The sequence below is a fragment of the Eptatretus burgeri genome, chromosome 8 (genome assembly GCF_056783735.1).
Source record: "Eptatretus burgeri isolate ZD-2024b chromosome 8, Ebu_testis_v1, whole genome shotgun sequence".
Classification (NCBI taxonomy): domain Eukaryota; kingdom Metazoa; phylum Chordata; class Myxini; order Myxiniformes; family Myxinidae; genus Eptatretus; species Eptatretus burgeri.
In genome coordinates, this window is record NC_140968.1 from 79835115 (window position 1) to 79853198 (window position 18084).

An 18084-nucleotide genomic window follows, 5' to 3' on the forward strand; every position below is an offset into this window, starting at 1 on the left:
CACCCCTGTCTGTTTGTTTGTTTGTTTGTTTGTTTGTTTGTTTGTTTGTGAACAGTATTACGGAAAAACTCCTGGACGGATTTCGACGAAACTTGGTGGGGGGATTAGGTATGGTCCAAGGATCATGCCATTAGATTTTGGACTTGGTCCAAAGTCCAATATGGCGCCGCTATGGTGGCCATTTTGAAAAAATATTTGAATTTTTGTTTTTGCATTTCTACTTGTTTTAAGTGATTTCCAACCAAAAAAAAATTTGTTGGAGAAAAAAAAAACAGAATTTTGCAACTTTTTTTCAAAAAAATTTGATTTTATTTGAAAAATATTTGAATTTTTTGGGGGATTTCTACATGTTTTAAGTGATTTCCAACCCAAAAAAAAATTTGTTGGAGAAAAAAAAAACAGAATTTTGCAACTTTTTTTCAAAAAAATTTGATTTTATTTGAAAAATATTTGAATTTTTTGGGGGATTTCTACATGTTTTAAGTGATTTCCAACCCAAAAAAAAATTTGTTGGAGAAAAAAAACAGAATTTTGCAACTTTTTTTCAAAAAAAATTGATTTTATTTGAAAAATATTTGAATTTTTTTGGGGATTTCTACATGTTTTAAGTGATTTCCAACCCAAAGAAAAATTTGTTGGAGAAAAAAAAAACAGAATTTTGCAACTTTTTTTCAAAAAAATTTGATTTTATTTGAAAAATATTTGAATTTTTTTGGGGATTTCTACATGTTTTAAGTGATTTCCAACCCCAAAAAAATTTGTTAGAGAAAAAAAAACAGAATTTTGCAACTTTTTTTTCAAAAAAATTTCGATTTTATTTTTTTGCCATTTCTCCATGCGCGTCGATCTAGTTTAGTTTATTCAATCGTGGTTCAGTAGAGTCTGATCCGTTTTGACCTACAATGAATAGGATATCAGGTTCACTTAAGTGACCCAGCAGTATTGGCGTCGGAGGTTTTGCACTCTACCGAGTGCTCCCCCTTTAGTTCCTTCTGGATTTAGGTTGCAGATGCTAAAGATCCCATGGTATCTCTTGCAAAGAGTAGTTAAGAGTATGCCATTACTCTGGTTAAATTGCCTGCTGAGAGTAAGTTTATAATAAAATGTGTATGGATTTTCAATTGAGTTCATGGGAAGAATGAGGTTCATGCATTAACTGTAAGTAAAATGATTTATATTCAGTTAATATGGCCAGTGTAGGTATAGCACAGCACTAACGTGATGGGCCAAACAATCTATTTTTTTAATGTGGGTTTCATTCTTTATATATACATTCTTCTTCTTCTTGTATCATATGGCTGTGAGTAGAATCTTTGTCTGAGGGTGTGGCTGTGCCACTGATGCAACACCCTCTGTCGGTCATGGCAGGCATTTCTAATTTGCTCACGTTGACGCTCCATTACTCTTCGCGAAGGACAGCATGGGATCTTTAATGCCCATCAATGATGCCAGTAGTCGGGGGCCCCCAGCTAGTTTAATCGTCCAACCGAGGGACGGCACACACATTGATGCCTTGTCCTGCCTGCAACACAGCGGGATGACAATTTGTAACTTGGCCGAAATTCGAACCCAGGCTAGACGACAGCTCAGAGATGAGTGTACACACCTCAAGGTCATCCTGCCAGCCATTCTGTATGCCTGTATATTGTCTATCTCAATAAATGGCTCTTTAAAGGCTGGAATTATTCGAGCCCTATGAGGACGTGGTCAGGTCATTTCGGTTGAAGTTGAAAATCCATCACACAATTCAAAACAAAAGTGATTCTAAATGAAAGAAGACATGGAATTTAACAATGCAGCCACATCAGCATCTATAGATTACAAGAGATCTAGATGAGGACAAATAAACATTCAGGAATATATACGACAATTGTTTGAACATCATCGACGTTCAAGGTATTATGGTCAATTCGAAGTAAAAAGTTTTTATGGTTAAGTTAGAAAAGTTTGTGGTAAAGCACTTTAGGGTACTAAGGCATGCTAGTCTAGCCAATGGGCCTCAAAGCACCTCTCAGACCACGGGCTCAACTAGGCAGCTTGAAACGTGATTGATGGCACCCGGGCGTGCGAGTCGGACCTATGTTCTCAGGTGTGGTGTACAAGGATTGAGAGATACCTGCGAATGTGAACGTGAAACACAACCTGCTGTTGCCAAAGATGCTATATTAAAGTATATCTGTATGTGGACTCACACACTCACTCACTGACACATCGACCGATTACAATCGCCTTTCCAGTCCATTCAGGAGTGGTTGAGGGTCACAAGGGGACAAATGCGGCATGCGGTTCCTCTACCTCCTAATAAACCCATCGAGTTGCTGTCAATCTGAATTTTGATGTTATTTTCAGCAATTCAGTCTCATGAGATACCTGTTATTTTTCAGTTTCATCTACTTTTCTAAATTGGTTAAACATTTATTTTTGTTTTACTTTTTTTTTTTTACCCTTGTATTCTACAAACAGCTTCTGTAGTGTCCAGCCAATTGGCTTATCACACATGCCCCTTTACATGCCATCTTCTTGTTTTTGCCATGATTTCCTTTTCGTCACGTAATACTTCCACGAGTGCATGCAGTCTTTTTCCTGCGTTAAGCTAAATGACAAACACATTTTCAAGTTCAGTTAAAATATGCATGCACATGAATGTTTTGAACGTCCGAGGCCCATAGCGGCCACCATATAATGTTATCTTGAGAGATTAAGCCTTTTGAAAATGCGGAGCATCTTGGGGCCATTTCATCGTTCTCTCTTTGGCTCGACTTTATTGCTGTGCTGGAGATTTAATGATGTCACAAGTTTGCCAAGCTGTTCTCACCCGTGCCACTGCGACGTTACCGACTTGCTTTATCCAACCTACGTTTCGTGTCCACGTGCAAGCTCCGCGCGGAGGACTTCACAAGAGATCGCGAGTTGGTAATGGGTGTACATTTAGTCAAGGGTGTTCACGATGCTGCAAACAGGGCCTTGCCGAGCTCAGAACTAAACTAGAAAATGGAGGTCTCAGCTATTCATCCATGGTTTTGGCAAGCTTTGTTTCAGACGTCATCCTGATTAATTTGGTGCAATTGTGTAACCTTTGTTACTCAATTTAGTTTCGTTTTATTTTTTCATGAGAGTTATGCATAATTGGCAAGGAAGTATTATTTTGATATCGGGGGATTACATGTTATGCCTGGTGTTGGCTTAATGGTTAGGGTGGTCGGCTTTGGATCCTATTCGGGATCCTAGGATCTTGAATTCAAATCCCACTTTTTCTGTTGAATTAATACCAGGTGGGGTTGACTCTGCCTGTCATCCTTTTGAGCTCGGCAAAATGAGTGCCAGGTTGCTGGTATCCTGTGTCGGAGTGGTGACCCGTCCAGGATTGTGCCCAATAGCCAAGGAGACTGTTTAGGCAGCACCAACGCTCTGCACAGAGTATGTTCCCAATGGATGTATGGATTACATTTTGAGCATATGCGAAAGCAGAGGTCCGATTCTGCATAATTTTACTATTTCACAGATATATCGACACAATGTGCATGGAGATGAGCAAAGATTTAAGGCGTTTTATGAACTGAAGCTTCAAGGTTGGAATCCCAATCTCCATGGGATTCATGGGAGCTGGTAGGATGGCTGAGAAATATGGACACCCACCTCAAAGTTGTCTTGCCTGGGTTAGAATCCTGGGCTATAAAGTGTCATTCCAGTGTTTCACAGGCAGGGTGATTCTTCAATGTACGTGCCGTGCCTCCGGTGGATGTTAAACTGGCGTCCCGTCTGATGGCATTCGTTTGACGACGTTAAAGATCCCACGGTGTCCTTCATGAAGAAGTTGGCGATCTGTCGCTGGCACCTTTAACAAAGTAGAAATTCCTGCACACTCAGTTGAGTGTCCCCTGTCCGAATGGCAACGGGTCGAGGTTTGTAATGATTCACCAACAAAACTGCTCAGCAGCTTTATGCACCTGATGGCATGAGGAGGATAAACAAATGAACATCACATTCATGGATGGCTCTCAGGTTATTTTTAAATATAAAAAAGGACATAAGGAGAGGGAATTGAAAGAACATAAGGGGACAATGGACAAATCAACATGGTTTGTGTGATTTGAACCTGGATTCCCAGCACCATGAGCTGCGTATCCTATTATCTCTACTCTAAACAAATAATATTGCCTGTGTGTATGTATGTATGTGTGTTTGTCAGTGCCATAGCTCCATGAGGGTGACAGCAAGAAACTTGAAACTTTGTAGGCATACTAAGGGGTCCACAAGGGTGTGCACCCGGGTATGATTTTTTAATTATTTATTATTATTATTATTTTTTAATTGCTTGCTTTTCCCATCATTGAGGATGGGTACTCTTGCTAGTATTGTATTAAATAAGGCAATTCTCTGTATGTATGTGTGTACATCTGAAATACATAGCAACAACACGGCTGGGCGATGTCTGCCAAATTTTGCAAGCGTGTTGGCAGTACCCAGGGTCAGGTCATGGGCACAAGCCCCCCCCCCTTTCAATACGAGTTACAATTTTTGCCTCTACACGTGCCACAATGCATGTGGTTTACTGACCCCACTGCAGGCCAGGGATTAGTAACCACGGCACAAAATGTTTTTGCCCCACCTCCCCCAATATCCCCCCTACCCTCCCCACTCTCTCCTCAGGCTGCTTCTGATGGGAGCGGGTTTTCTAGTTTTATAAATAGGTATGCATTATTCCTCGAATGAAAATTCAGCATCACAGTATTTAAAATGTATATGGATGGTTCATCAGTGGAACCTTGAATGGGTTATCACCGAAACCTCAGATGGTTCATCACTGATACTTTGCACAAGATCATTATTGCCACAGTGCACAAGTACTCAAACACCTATTGTACAATTCAAATGAAACACCGACCTCGGCAACAAAGTTATGGTCATTCCATCAACGAAATATCACAGTTTATCAATGGTTGCACGTCACGTACCAGCTGGGCTGGGCTGATTAACATAACCTAACATAATAGTGGAGTGAATTATGAAGGATTAGTGACGAATGTCGAGGTACTACATTTCAAAGTATTCTTAAGATATGCCTGTTGTTGGTGTAATGATTAGGGTGGTGGGCTTGGGATCCTTGGATCCTGAGTTCAAATCCCACTCAGCTGTTGAATGAATACCAAATGGGGTTGACTCTGCTTGTCATCCTTCTGAGGTTGACAAAATGAGTGCCAGCTTGCTAGTGTCCTGTGTTGGAGTGGCAACCTGTCCAGGATTGTGCCCAATAGTCCAGGAGACTGCTTAGCCATTGCCAATGCTCTGCACAGAGTCTGGTCCCAATGGATGGGTGGACTCTTGAGATCACTGAGATGTACTGATCAAAATGATCTGTCATGACCCTTTTGAAAATGTGGGTGTGGTCAACAGAACGCCTTTTTCAAAATGGCTGCCAGCATTGCACAATACCTTGTTTACTGCTAATCTTCTAAAGTTATATACAAACTTTTGTTGCTTCAAACTTGTTAGAAAGTTAGGAATAGACATTTGGCACCATGTAGACTGTAGAGGAATAAAATGTGTCCAATTGCATTTTTATAATTGATGATGTGCCCCAATATAATAAATATCAAGGCAAAAATCGATTTTATGGGGATGATTTGAAAATCTATACTAATAAAAGGCAATGTGTGTGTGTGTGTGTGTGTGTGTGTGTGTGTGTGTGTGTGTGTGTGTGTGTGTGTGTGTGTGTGTGTGTGTGTGTGTGTGTGTGTGTGTGTGTGTGTGTGTGTGTTAGTGTGTATCTTCCATAAATCAAAAACCATAAAACCTAGTCGCCTGAAACTTTGCATGCTTATGAAACAAACTCCAAGGAAGTGCAAGAGTGAAAATTGGATGTTTGGGATGATTAAAGCACCCCTTTTGAAGATAATTAATGGCATTATTTAATTATATCCTTCATCAGGCGATCGTCGGCCATCTCGCTCTCTGGGTCTTAAGGCGTTTCTTGGGTAACCTCGCTGGGGTCTGAAGCCGCCATGTTTTTTGGCCTGCTCAACCACGCCTTGACTTTGAACAGACTGCAACGATTCCCGAATGATAAAGTTTTTTTTTCACTTTCCTCACTCATATCAAATGCCTGTTCATCATAGCTACGAATTGTTGTGTGCATCGCTTTTGTAAGTACTATATGTTTTCAAATTAGGAGCTTGGAGTGATTTCATGCATGATATGAAACGATTTTCCACGATCTACTCTCACGGACTAATTAAAGTACATCATCAAAATATTATTTCGGTTTTGAGGATCGGATATCGTCCCGACTAAACGAGTGTTGAAATCTGTTGTGAAATCTGATAATTTAAAGAAATAACGAGTCTTATAATTAATATAAGCCGATAGACCTATTTACTTTAAGCAAGCAAGGCTATGTTCCCTCTTCCATATGCACACAAGAAAATATGAAATTTCACAAAGGATAAAACTTCTCTTTTTTTGAACTGTTTTGGAGAACTATATTGAGGAAACAAAAAAATTTAGGAACGTGCCAAATTTAATTAGCTTCATTGAGCAACATGATTTCATGCATTCACTGCTGAACCTAAAGCACTGCTAAACCTTTCCCCCGAGGGATTGCCTATCCATAGCATCTGCCAGATCTGTGTCTATGTTTTCGGAGGTTTCGCAATGTGCTCTAGAGGGAATCAAAACAAATCTGGTTTAAAAAAAAACGGATGTTTTAAAAAAAAGTTATAACGTTTGCGTGGACCCCAAACCGATGTACCACATGACACATGCACAGACCAGCAGGCAAAATGGTGCATTTTCTGCAATGATTATTTCACGGAACCAGCTTCATTAAGCTATACGATTTAATGCATTCACTACTCGACCTCAGGCCCTGTTACCCGAGGGACTGCCTATCCATCACATCTGCCAGATCTGTGTCTATATTTTTGGATGTTTCAAGATGTGCTCTACAGGGAATCAAAGACATCTGGTAAAAAAAACGGACGTTTTTAAAAAAAAGTTATAATGTTTGCGCAGACCCCGAATCGATGTACCACATGACGTGCACAGACGAGCAGGAAAAATGGTGCATTTTGTGCAATATTTATTTCACGGTCAATTGAACTTTGCGATGTCTCCATGGTTGTTCTGCATTAAGCTACAACTCTTTTGTGGATGAAGTCATTTTATTTCATTAATTGCTGCGTGCGCGGTGAAGATGGGCTTTAAAGTTAAAAGGTTCCTCCATGATATACAGCGACAGCCTGACCAACCGTTCCTTATCAACCATTTAAATGGAGTGCTTGCATGAGTGCTTAAGCCACTTGCCGAGTGCCCATTGTCGATAGCGGTACCGCGCTATGTCATTCAGAGCAAACTGGTTCCTGCTCCGTCACCCTGAGCGAGTGGTTCTTGCTCGGTCACCCTCAGAGAGTGGTTCTTGCTCGGTCACCCTCAGAGAGTGGTTCTTGCTCGGTCACCCTGAGAGAGTGGTTCTTGCTCCGTCACCCTGAGTGAGTGGTTCTTGCTCGGTCACCCTCAGAGAGTGGTTCTTGCTTGGTCACCCTCAGAGAGTGGTTCTTGCTCGGTCACCCTGAGAGAGTGGTTCTTGCTCCGTCACCCTGAGCGAGTGGTTCTTGCTCGGTCACCCTCAGAGAGTGGTTCTTGCTCGGTCACCCTGAGTGAGTGGTTCGTGCTCCATCACCCTGAGTGAGTGGTTCGTGCTCCGTCACCCTGAGCGAGTGGTTCATGCTCTGTCAACCTGAGCGAGTGGTTCTTACTCCGTCACCCTGAGTGAGTTGTGAAATAACACCCGATTTTCTCGCCATTTGCCATATTAACGTGTTTTCTAAATTACTGAGCCAAATTTTTTTCTACCTGTCACACGCAGCTGTTTATCACATACAAAGAATAATGTTTGTGAACATATCCCTGAAATGTCTCTGTAAATGCAACGTTGATTTTCGGTGAAAGCGACTCAAGGTTTCTGGGTTGTATACAGTACGTACTGTAGTTGGTAATCACACAGACTCCAACCTACCGATTCCCGAGAAATTGCCGATATCAGCCAAGCACGTGTGTGTGTGTGTGTGTGTGTGTGTGTGTGTGTGTGTGTGTGTGTGTGTGTGTGTGTGTGTGTGTGCGTGCGTGCGTGCGTGCGTGCGTGCGTGCGTGCGTGCGTGCGTGCGTGCGTGCGTGCGTGTTTTGTTCATTAAGCATAACATATTCTCTCTGTTAACTCCCCGACCTCCACCTCTCTCTGTATCTCCCATCTTTGCTCTACCCTCTCTTCTTGGCTTACTCTGGTTCGTTTTGTTCATCATTTCAGGCCCACACCCCTTGTTTCCTGGGCTGCAGCCCCCGGTGCCCGTGGACAGCCGTCACCACGAGGGACGCTACCACTACGACCCCACAGCCCTGCATCCATTACATGGGTATGCTGATGGTGCCCTCTCTTTGTCTCAATTTTTTTTGTCCTTTTCTTTCCATTTCTGTTGCTTTGCTTCTTTGTCTTCACAGCTACATTTACTTCTCTGTGTATCACATTTCTGAACACACAGACATTTTGTAGTTTTGAAACTCTTCCACTGTTCAGAATCTCTTTAAATTTGACTACGTCATCTTTGACCATGAAGCATCAGCTGCAAACAAGTTTTTCTTCGGTGGGGTCAATGCATGGTGCTGTGTGTGCATCTGAAAGAACTGGCATATACTGGTGATTCTGGTTCAATTCCAATAAACTAGGATGAATTTTCTTGTGATAGATGCAACAAAACTACTGGGTTGGCTGAACAATGTACCCATCTGAATCCCCGACTCCTGATGTGGGGAGCCCATGTTCAAATCCCATATACCATTGTCTGCTCATGTTCTTGTAATTTACAGGAAAGTAAAACAATGTCTACTTGTGTATTTGTCCGACATGTGATGTATGGAAGAGAATCGCACCTCCATCCAAAACTAAAAGTAAATATGCGAGTACATGTCCAGGCTGTGATTCGGGATTCAGGAGTTGGGAGGTCCTCCAAGACTTCTAAGTCCTCATTTATATATTCCAAGTTGTGCATCATGTGTCTGAAGCTGCTTGTATTGTCTTCATCGCTTCATGTGAGCTTGATTTTGAGTAAGTAACTGAAAAAAATTGCACAAGTTTTCATCTAATGCCTTCACTCCGACTACCAATATTACCATGACTACCACGACTACTTTAACGGCCCCAAGTATTCCCACCACCTTGTGGAGTCGGCCATGAAATGTTTTTGGCCCAAGCTTTTCTCAAACCAGCTGGCCAGGCCTGATGTTCGACTGAAAGTCGCAAGATTTTCGAATTTGTCCAGAGTCCCGGCGATAACTTGCTTGCTCTTCATAAAGGACACCGTGGGGTCTTTAACGTCCGCCAACTAATCCGAGCAGGTGGGACACCCGGTTTAACATGCATGCGGCAGACGGCACACACGTGAAACACCAGGATGACAGTTTACAGCTGTGTCGAGATTCGAACCCTGGCTAGACAGCTCAGAGATGAGTGTGCATACCTGTTGAGGACCTGAGTGTAGCACCAATGTAATGCTTGTGTCCACACGAAGTGCAATGCAACACCGCACATCTGGTACAAAACTAGTTTTTTAATTAACCAACTTTTCTTTCTTGCTGACTTTAACAAATAGAGCATATTTCAAAAGCCCCAAGTGTGATTGAACTTGCTTATTAAGCGGAAGAGTTGGACAGGCCGGAAGGCTATGGGAATTAACGGTGATTAACGATCCCACTCCCCCTAACTGTGACCCAACTTCCTCGATGCTGTTATATTTGGAAACAGCTCCTGGTCCAAAGGGTTCCCCTGACGAGCAGACTGCAGACTCTTCTTGTCCTGTAGTATGTACTTCACGATGCTGATTGAAGCACAAGTGTAGGCGTGCACTTACTATTCCCTTATGACATGCATTCCTTCTTGGTGACAACTTCTAGGGCAATTGGAAATTCCCTTTCCTGATGTTAACTTATTGATTTAGAAGTTTATTTTTAAATCAATAAGTGTCAGAGTTTGCCGTGATACTTTTATTCCACTGTTGTAAATGCATTATAGTACTATAATCATTTTTATGATGTTAGAGTTGAATAACAGGTTTGCTTAGTAACTACACTTAACCATCGGATAGTTATATGAACATCATTACGTTGGAGACGTGGACATTGCAAAGTATATGGGGTTCCGAGGGAATTATGACAAAGCGACAATTGTCGTGCTTTGCTAAAAGAGGAGTGCATGAAAAGGTGAAACAGAAAGAACACTAAAATTTGATTTGCATCTGTTACTGTGTTGTTGCTGGTTTGTCTGATTGAAAGAGCTTTGGGTTTGGAGCAGGAGTCTGCTCCGGGAGGCCCCATCCCATTTCTTGTGTTGGTGTCATTTTACCAGCCTAATGGCTGCTCTGGTGCGTGCCTTCCTCTCGAGGCCGCAAAGAATCCATTTGGAGGTTTTGCAAGTGGGATTAAAGAGCGAGGGTGGAAGAGGGGAGGTGAAGGGTTATGGAGTTTCAGTGAGGGAGGAGGGCAAGGCTAAGGCTCAGGCAAAATTCCTACGCATTGCGGGCCTTTTGGCAAAAGGCTCAGCTGAAGATGATTTCGTTAGTTTTCCACAAAGAAGGCAGGCAAGTGATGAGGAGAGAATGAGCAATGGGTCATGACCTTTTGGCCATGAGGAGATCTGGTTGCACATTGCCGGGTGCTGACAATTCCTCAGCATTCGCTTTTCTACCTCTGGCTCTGGAACAGATAAGGTCTCAACATCAAGGAAATGGCATTTCAAAAACCAGTAAGGCTGGTCATCTTCCAAGCGCGCATGAACCGAAGATGTCGTGGGCATTGGTAAACATGACTGCATTGCTACATGCATCACTCACAACAGTTAACTTCAATACCCTCCTCCACAGCTTCCCAGTCACAGGCTTGCGCAGCTCAGGTTACCAGGGTCACTGACCCCTTCCGAGAGTGGATCATGGTCGCTGTTGGCACCAGGAAAGCAGGGAGTGAGAGGAAGAGATGGAGAAAGGAGGCGGGGGTGGGACGTGGGTTAGAGGAGAGGTGGCAGTTTAGAGGTTTGGGTGTGGTTGAAGTACTAAGGTGGGGAATGAAGAGGTTGGGAAGGTGATATAGTAGGGTGGAGGGGTCATATGTGGAATAGGAAGTGGATTTGCAGATTTTTGAAAGACCATTGTTGTAGGCCAATCATTTCATTGCAAGACCTTCTGACTGTTTCTTGTGTGAAGATCGTGGGTCTTGTTGGCTACTAAATCTACTTAAAGTGCCCTGGTTTTGGTTGGACAGTGATGTTGAGTTTTCATCCAATTAATTAGTTTGCTAAGTTAACTCAGTTTTGTCTCATCAAAGTGAGTGAATGTCTTGTATTGTGAAGAGGGATTTGGGAAGTGTCGTCAAAGGATCTGGGCAAAGAAGAACAGTCAGAAATCGTAAAAAGGGATAATGCTGTGGCACCAGAAAGGACACCTTGGTGGGATTTGAAACTTTCCAAGGAAAAAAAAGAAAAACATTCTTGGGAAAGAATCCCTGGAGAGCGTCCGGGGTTAAGGAGTTAGCGGTCATGTTTCCTGACCCCAAGATGAGAAGGTTCTGTGGGTTCGAGTTTGACGGTGCAAGTAGTTGGGCTGGAGATTTATACCATAATTCATTTGAAAGTTTGTCGTTAAAGTTTGGAGTTTATTGCGCAAGTTTATATTTTTCGCGTGGGTTTTGTTTCCCACTGGGAATTTTGAGATTTATTTCTACAAACGAAACGAATGGCATTTTTTTCTTTCTTTTACCCTCCTCCACGATGGGAGTGAGAGCCGTGCGGGCAAGCATGATAAGGGCCAAGCTATCTGCTTACTCCCACTTGCTGAAGGATCCCAGCTGAGATTGCTTGTAGGATAAGAGATTCTCCTGTATCCCATATCAGCCCCACTTCCTGCTGCCCGCACCTCCCAAACTCCTCTCTTTATAGCATGCAACCCCACTCTTTATCCTTGTGCTTACAAGCATGTTGAGAAAGTTGTCAAGCACACTGTCTGTTCTGCTGAGTATAATTGTGAGCATTTCCAGGTGGGGAGTAAATGGAAAATGTGAACGGTCTGCTATTTCTTAACATATAATTTGAACATGACGTGTCTTTAAGGTGACGAAGGCACGTAAAAAGACAATTTGTCATATCCTCTTTTTTTAATCTGGCATATCCTTGCATCAGAAATCTCACATACAGGACTAGAGGTAGTGCAAAATGTATAGCTTAACCCCAAGAAGGGAATTTGGCCAAGGTGCCTTTGCATGTTGTTGTTGTTGTTGTTGTTACATCTCATGCCAGAAGATGTAAAGACAACTCGCAGCCAGTCGTGAATGTTACCATAGATGAGTGTGAACCCTGCACACGTACATGTCTCCACTCCATCTCTGGATGCTGGAAAAGCAGTCCTCAATCAGAGAAGGAATTTCAAATCTGCCTAGGGTATGGGAACACATTGGTCGACCCCTTTCAAAAGGATTGTCGGATCTTTAACATCCTTGAGCTGAATACACAATGTCTCACCTGAACTATGGCTTGCTCCGTGATATAGCGGCCCCTGTGTCACTGTGCTCGACTGGCAGTTTTTGGTTAATTTCTACTTCATCATAAAATGAGCTCAGAGTTGGCACCTTAAAGGTTCAGTACTAATCAGTCCTTGCATTGCCTGCTAGACATAGTGTACAAAACCGTTAAGCAAAAAATGATACTCAACCAATCACATCCGAAATGCAAAATGAAATAAATAATTAAACACAAATTTATCTTCATGAGGACCAAAAGTGCAGTATCCTTCAATATGAATCCTGTAGGGCGTAGCTTCATGCAAGGAGCCACCACCCCTACAGCCACCGTAAAAAGGGTGGTTAAACTGAAGACGTATTTTGCCTCTGTTTCATCATTTCCTCTCAAACGTGCCTTCCACTATGCAAGAGCTACAGCACCTCCCACATAGGCCCACACAGATGGGTTATGTGATGATTCACCGATGAGGGTGCGCTGCATGCGATGATGCAATAGTGCGGATGAATTCCGCAGTGTTGCAGTTGTCAAAGCATGAGTTGTGAACACTGAACGGCATAACACGGATCATGGATCGCTAAGCACTCAGCTGGCCTTTGCTAGTTCCCAAAGCCAGCTGGCCACCATCTAGCTCGGCAGAATAGCACAAAATTTACTGTCGTGACAGCATGGCGTAGCTGCACACTAAGAATTTTACTTATTTATTTATTACTGTAGCACTTTCTCATCTTTTCCCACATAGAAAAATTAGGCACCCCCCCCCCACCCCCCACCATCCTCCCCAGCAGGTTTTTGCAGGGGGAAAGCAGTCCACCACCAACCCCTTTCTCGTAAAACTGCCAAAATCCAGAATCACTGCTCACCTTCACTCATTCATTCCTCTTTTCTCCCACCGGTGGAATCCTCTTCCACATTCTCTTCCATCTCATTCTTCCCTCCAGCTTTTCAAGTCAGCTGTTCACCACCATGTCAGATCATCCCTGATTCAAAACAATGATCTTCTCCACCTCTGTGGATCCACTCCGCCCTCAAGGCCACCTCTTTCCAACTTTCTTGGTTTTCCAACCTGAGAGTCTGCATCTGTATCCATTTTGTACACCCCCTGTGTTCTCCGCTACCCCTCATTCTTCCTCACATCAATTATCTTCAAAGCCTCTCTCTTTTTGTCCCTCGACCACACCGTTGTGTGTTTCCCCCTCTCCTGCTTTTCGTTTCATTCTGTTGCGTCCTGATCTGTTCTGTGTTCCATCTCCTCCATGAGCCTCGACTCTATAAATAAATATTGACGGCTTTCTATGCTCGGTAAGATGGAGGCGGTGGAACATTTTTCACCCAATGTGAAAATGATAAAAGTTTCCGCCAATGGGCCTTTCATCATGTGAAGTTCAGTGGTTATGGAGATTTGCCTCGTTGTATCTGAAAGTTCGCTCTCGAGAAACCATGTCGCGAACACAACTCAACAAGGTGAAAATACGATTTTTATTTATTCTGAGCAGGGAGACATAAAAACCCCGGCGAGTGACACCCAGACAGCAGTGCGGGCAGGAGATGGAGCACGTTGAGGAGAGGGAAGCACTGACACTTTGACCCTTCCAGTCAAAGGAAGATAATGGTCATTATTGACTGTGCACCCATGGGGGATAAGGAACCGTTGTGAGAATAGCAATCAATTGCAGGAACGCCAAGCTTTCTTCTCCCGCGCATCCACCGACACCATGGACGTTTCAGTAACCACGATTATTTGTCCCACTAGAAACCTCAACACCTTGTTTGGTAACGAAGCAAATATTTACTGACGTTCCTCTTGGAGCTTCTCTAAATGTTTGCCTAATTACACCGGAGCACATCGACCTGCCTCCGTTTACTCAGAAATCAGGGACTTCGTCGTCTTCCATCGGTTTCGTTCCGTTGCTTTTTTTTCCGTACTTCCCTGCTTTGTTTGCGCTACTCCCTGACTTGCATGTATGCAGTTATTCTGATTTGCATGTATTTATTATATTGATCTAAGAAATCAAATTGATTTGTTTTATTCTCTCAAAGTTTGCTTCATTGCACTTGCAGTTTGCAATTTAACGAAATTAGCCTACTCCTCTTTTTCTTATTTTTTAATAAACGTAATCCCATTCGTCGGTATCTGGGGAACGCTGGACGTAAAGATTGTTGCCTGGCCCGTAATCGGTGGTGTGCCCAATCTGAAATGAATGAAATTGAAAACTTCCGACCTGGTGGCACAGCCGCCGGGGTCGCAGTGTGCTACATGAGCACAAAGTGTCTCTTATATGGTTCGTTCAGTTGTGTGTAATAGATTAAGCTCATGTTATTATACAAAACAAGTCATTTTGATATCATTATTCATACTCGAGCAATTCGAATTGGCTTAGCGATAGAGCTTGAAAGGCGGGACGGGGGAGAGTGGTGTACGTGGCACATTTCTACAATCTCGTGCTTCGCGTTGCACCCCACACCCATATTCCACGTCTCTCTGGAGTCGCACAACTCTTCGATCCTCCCCAAACCTCCGTCGAACCCCTCCCTCCATTCAATCCCACCGAATGCCATTGGCTGGATGGTGTATCTCCTTCACCAAGAACATTGAGACCATACTTATGAGGTTGGATAATAACCAAGTCACAGAGACATTGACGAAGGATTTCTAACTCGGTCTCTAATGATTGAGAAGCACAGCTAGACAATTCATCCTTTTTCAGCGTTATCTGTGCTGGGACAGTTTAATGTGTCTGGAATTTTTTTCATTTTGAAACAGACTTTTAACGGTATCCTTCTATTATTTACAAGGCAGCTCAAGTGCTGGCTGAACGGTTTTTGAATGTTATTCTGAGCAATGTAAACAGCCAGCTGGCAGGCTCGTGTGGTAGTAACATTAACCAGGGCTGAGAAATCGGAAGGGCCTACAGCCGCCCGCTGTCCGAATTGTGCATTGGTGCGCAAGGGCCAAACGCGGAATTGGAGGAGCAGCAGACGGTGCGCAAAGCGGTCTCTCGGCAACGGAGGCGAGGACCCTTTACATATTTATCCAAGCACAAAAAAAAATTGAAATTGCAGGTGATGTTAGGGCAACTCCGATGATTGTTTCTTAAAATGCATGATATGATTGCCCCTCTACTTCCTCCAGAGGCCGAGGTCACCAGAAGGCATTACCAGAAGGTCACCAGAAGTCACAAATGATTGTTTTGTGACTGGTTACCTCCACCACCGAAGGTCGACTAAGGTTGTTTTCACCCCTGTCTTGTCTGTTTGTCTGTGAGAAGGATATCTCAAAAAGTTATCGATGGATTCCGACGACATTTGGTGGGCAGCTTGGTTGTGTGACATGGACGAATCGATTCGATTTTGCTGAAGATTCGAAATCCGGATCTGGATCCGAGAATTTTTAAAAAGTGATTCTTCATCATTCAAAGGGCCAAAAACGATGTTTAGCACAATATCTCAAAAAGTTATGGACAGAATGGTGCAAAGTGTGACGTCTCTCGAATAGATGGTAAGCTGATTGTCTCATCTTCGAGCATTAGCTGGTGGACATTAACAACCTCATCGTGTTAATTGTGAATAAGAAGCAAGTTGTCGACAGCACCCTGGCCAAATTACGAGTTTATGCCACCTTCAATTGAACATTAGGTCTGGCCAACTGGTTCTTGAAAGGCTTGGGCCCTAATTGTACCCTGCCAACCCCACAAGGAAGTAGGAGTCTCTCTCTATCGAGTGCAGGATGTGGCTGCTGGTTGCATCATTGGTTGGGACGCAGCTGTGCCGCTGATGCAGTGTCCCCCTTACCAGTACACTGGTGCTCATTTTGCCGACCTCGGAAGGATGACGGGCTGAGTCAACCTCCTGGTGTATTTTTTAATTCAGCGGCCAACGGGGCTTCAACTCAGGACCCAAGGATCGGCATCGGCATCAAGAGGTGCAAACTGTAAGGCAGGGACACCAACACAAAGGGGAGAGCAATACTCCATCAAGCTGCAGATGAAGGCCTTATAAGTTGATAAAAGTTCATATTTGCCAAGGAAATACTGGAGTACCTGACAGGATACCCAATGGACGACTGAACTTCTTCAAGAGGATTGTTTAGAAAGGAGATGGGAGGGTTTGCTAAACAATCCTTTTGGAAAGACAGAGTCAGAGTGTGATATTTGTCAGGATTGAAAGATGTATTCCAATTGCTTGAACAGCTCGTGATTCTATCAAGACCTGCAGAGAGGGAAGAGGCTGTAGTCTTCCTATTTGAAGGATGAGAAATGCTTTTTGCCATGACTGGTTGAAGAGGTACCAGCACTCAGCCAAATGGCATGGTGACAGTTGAAATAGATCATTCTCAATCTTCATCTCCCATTACTAGTTCCCTACCAATTTCACCGGAGGGGACTATAGGTTTGCTCTCCATCTGTACGTCTGTCTGTCCGTCCTCTGTCCTCTTGTTATGTCCACTGCGCCTGTATTTTTATTAATTATTAGTATTACAATCAATGATTGTTTAAATAGGTTAATGTGGAGATGCCTCCCTCCCACCCCCACCCCTCCGCCGCATCATTGATTAGGGTAATTAGAACAAAGGAAAAATATGTGGGAAAACACTTGTGCTGTCATACTTGCCTCCATCTCTCGGAGCTCCTCGGGCTTCACCCACGTGTATGGAAACCTTGAGCCCAAGAGCGGAGTTCATCTGACCAGTGCATGCGACACTTTTTGGGATTTTTTTGGAGAGGATGGTATGAACTCAAAATATCTTGTGGTGGTGGTGGTCGTATGGCAGCTTGGCTGCCAGGGTAGCTATCATTTCTTGAAGCGTGACTGTGTCGCTGATGCAGTGCCCCTCTACCAGTACACACACGAACTGGTACTCATTTCGCTGACTTCAAAAGGATTACATGCCAAGTCAACCCCTTGGTGTATTAATTCAGTGGTCGACTGGGCTTGAACTCAGGACCCTAGGATCCCAAGCCACCACCCTAACCACTGAGCCAACACCAGGCTAACAAAATATCTAATGAACCATCGATCTAATTACATACATACCATTGGTTAAAATCCTCTCCCCCACCCCCATAATCCCACTCATTCCCCTCTTTCCCCTCCTCTTGCTCCTAATTCTCAACTCCCAAACTAAATTTCCCTTCTTTTCCTTCTTACACACACCCCTTTCCTCCTATCCCCCTTCTCCTGTGATCAGTTTTGATTGTCTCATTATAGTCTGTCTTTTGCATGCATATCTATTAAGTATATATACCTCAGGGTTTTGAGAATGGGACCCTCTTGCCTTACATGCACAAAAACAGCAGAATTTTGGATCACCCCAGCCCCTCCCCTTACACACACACACACACACACACACACACACACACACACACACACACACACACACACACACACACACACACACACACACACACACACACACACACACACACAACCATGGCATGCCATTCCACTCCTTTTCATAAATTTGTTCCCCCCCCCCCCCCCCTTGTTTTGTTTATGCAAAGGTGTAGACATGGTGCCCGCATTGTAGGCCTTTG

General features: G+C 43.5%; 1 protein-coding gene across 10 annotated transcripts in view; it reads left to right on the forward strand.

Moving 5' to 3' along the window:
- Positions 1–18084, forward strand: part of LOC147022139 (transcription activator GLI2.L-like) — a 312620-nt gene that overhangs the window by 250645 nt on the left and 43891 nt on the right. For all 10 annotated transcript variants that reach the window (XM_085892759.1, XM_085892757.1, XM_085892752.1 and 7 more), the window contains one exon: positions 8303–8408. In XM_085892759.1, coding sequence (XP_085748885.1) covers positions 8303–8408 — 106 coding nt within the window. The remainder of the gene's footprint in view (positions 1–8302; positions 8409–18084) is intronic.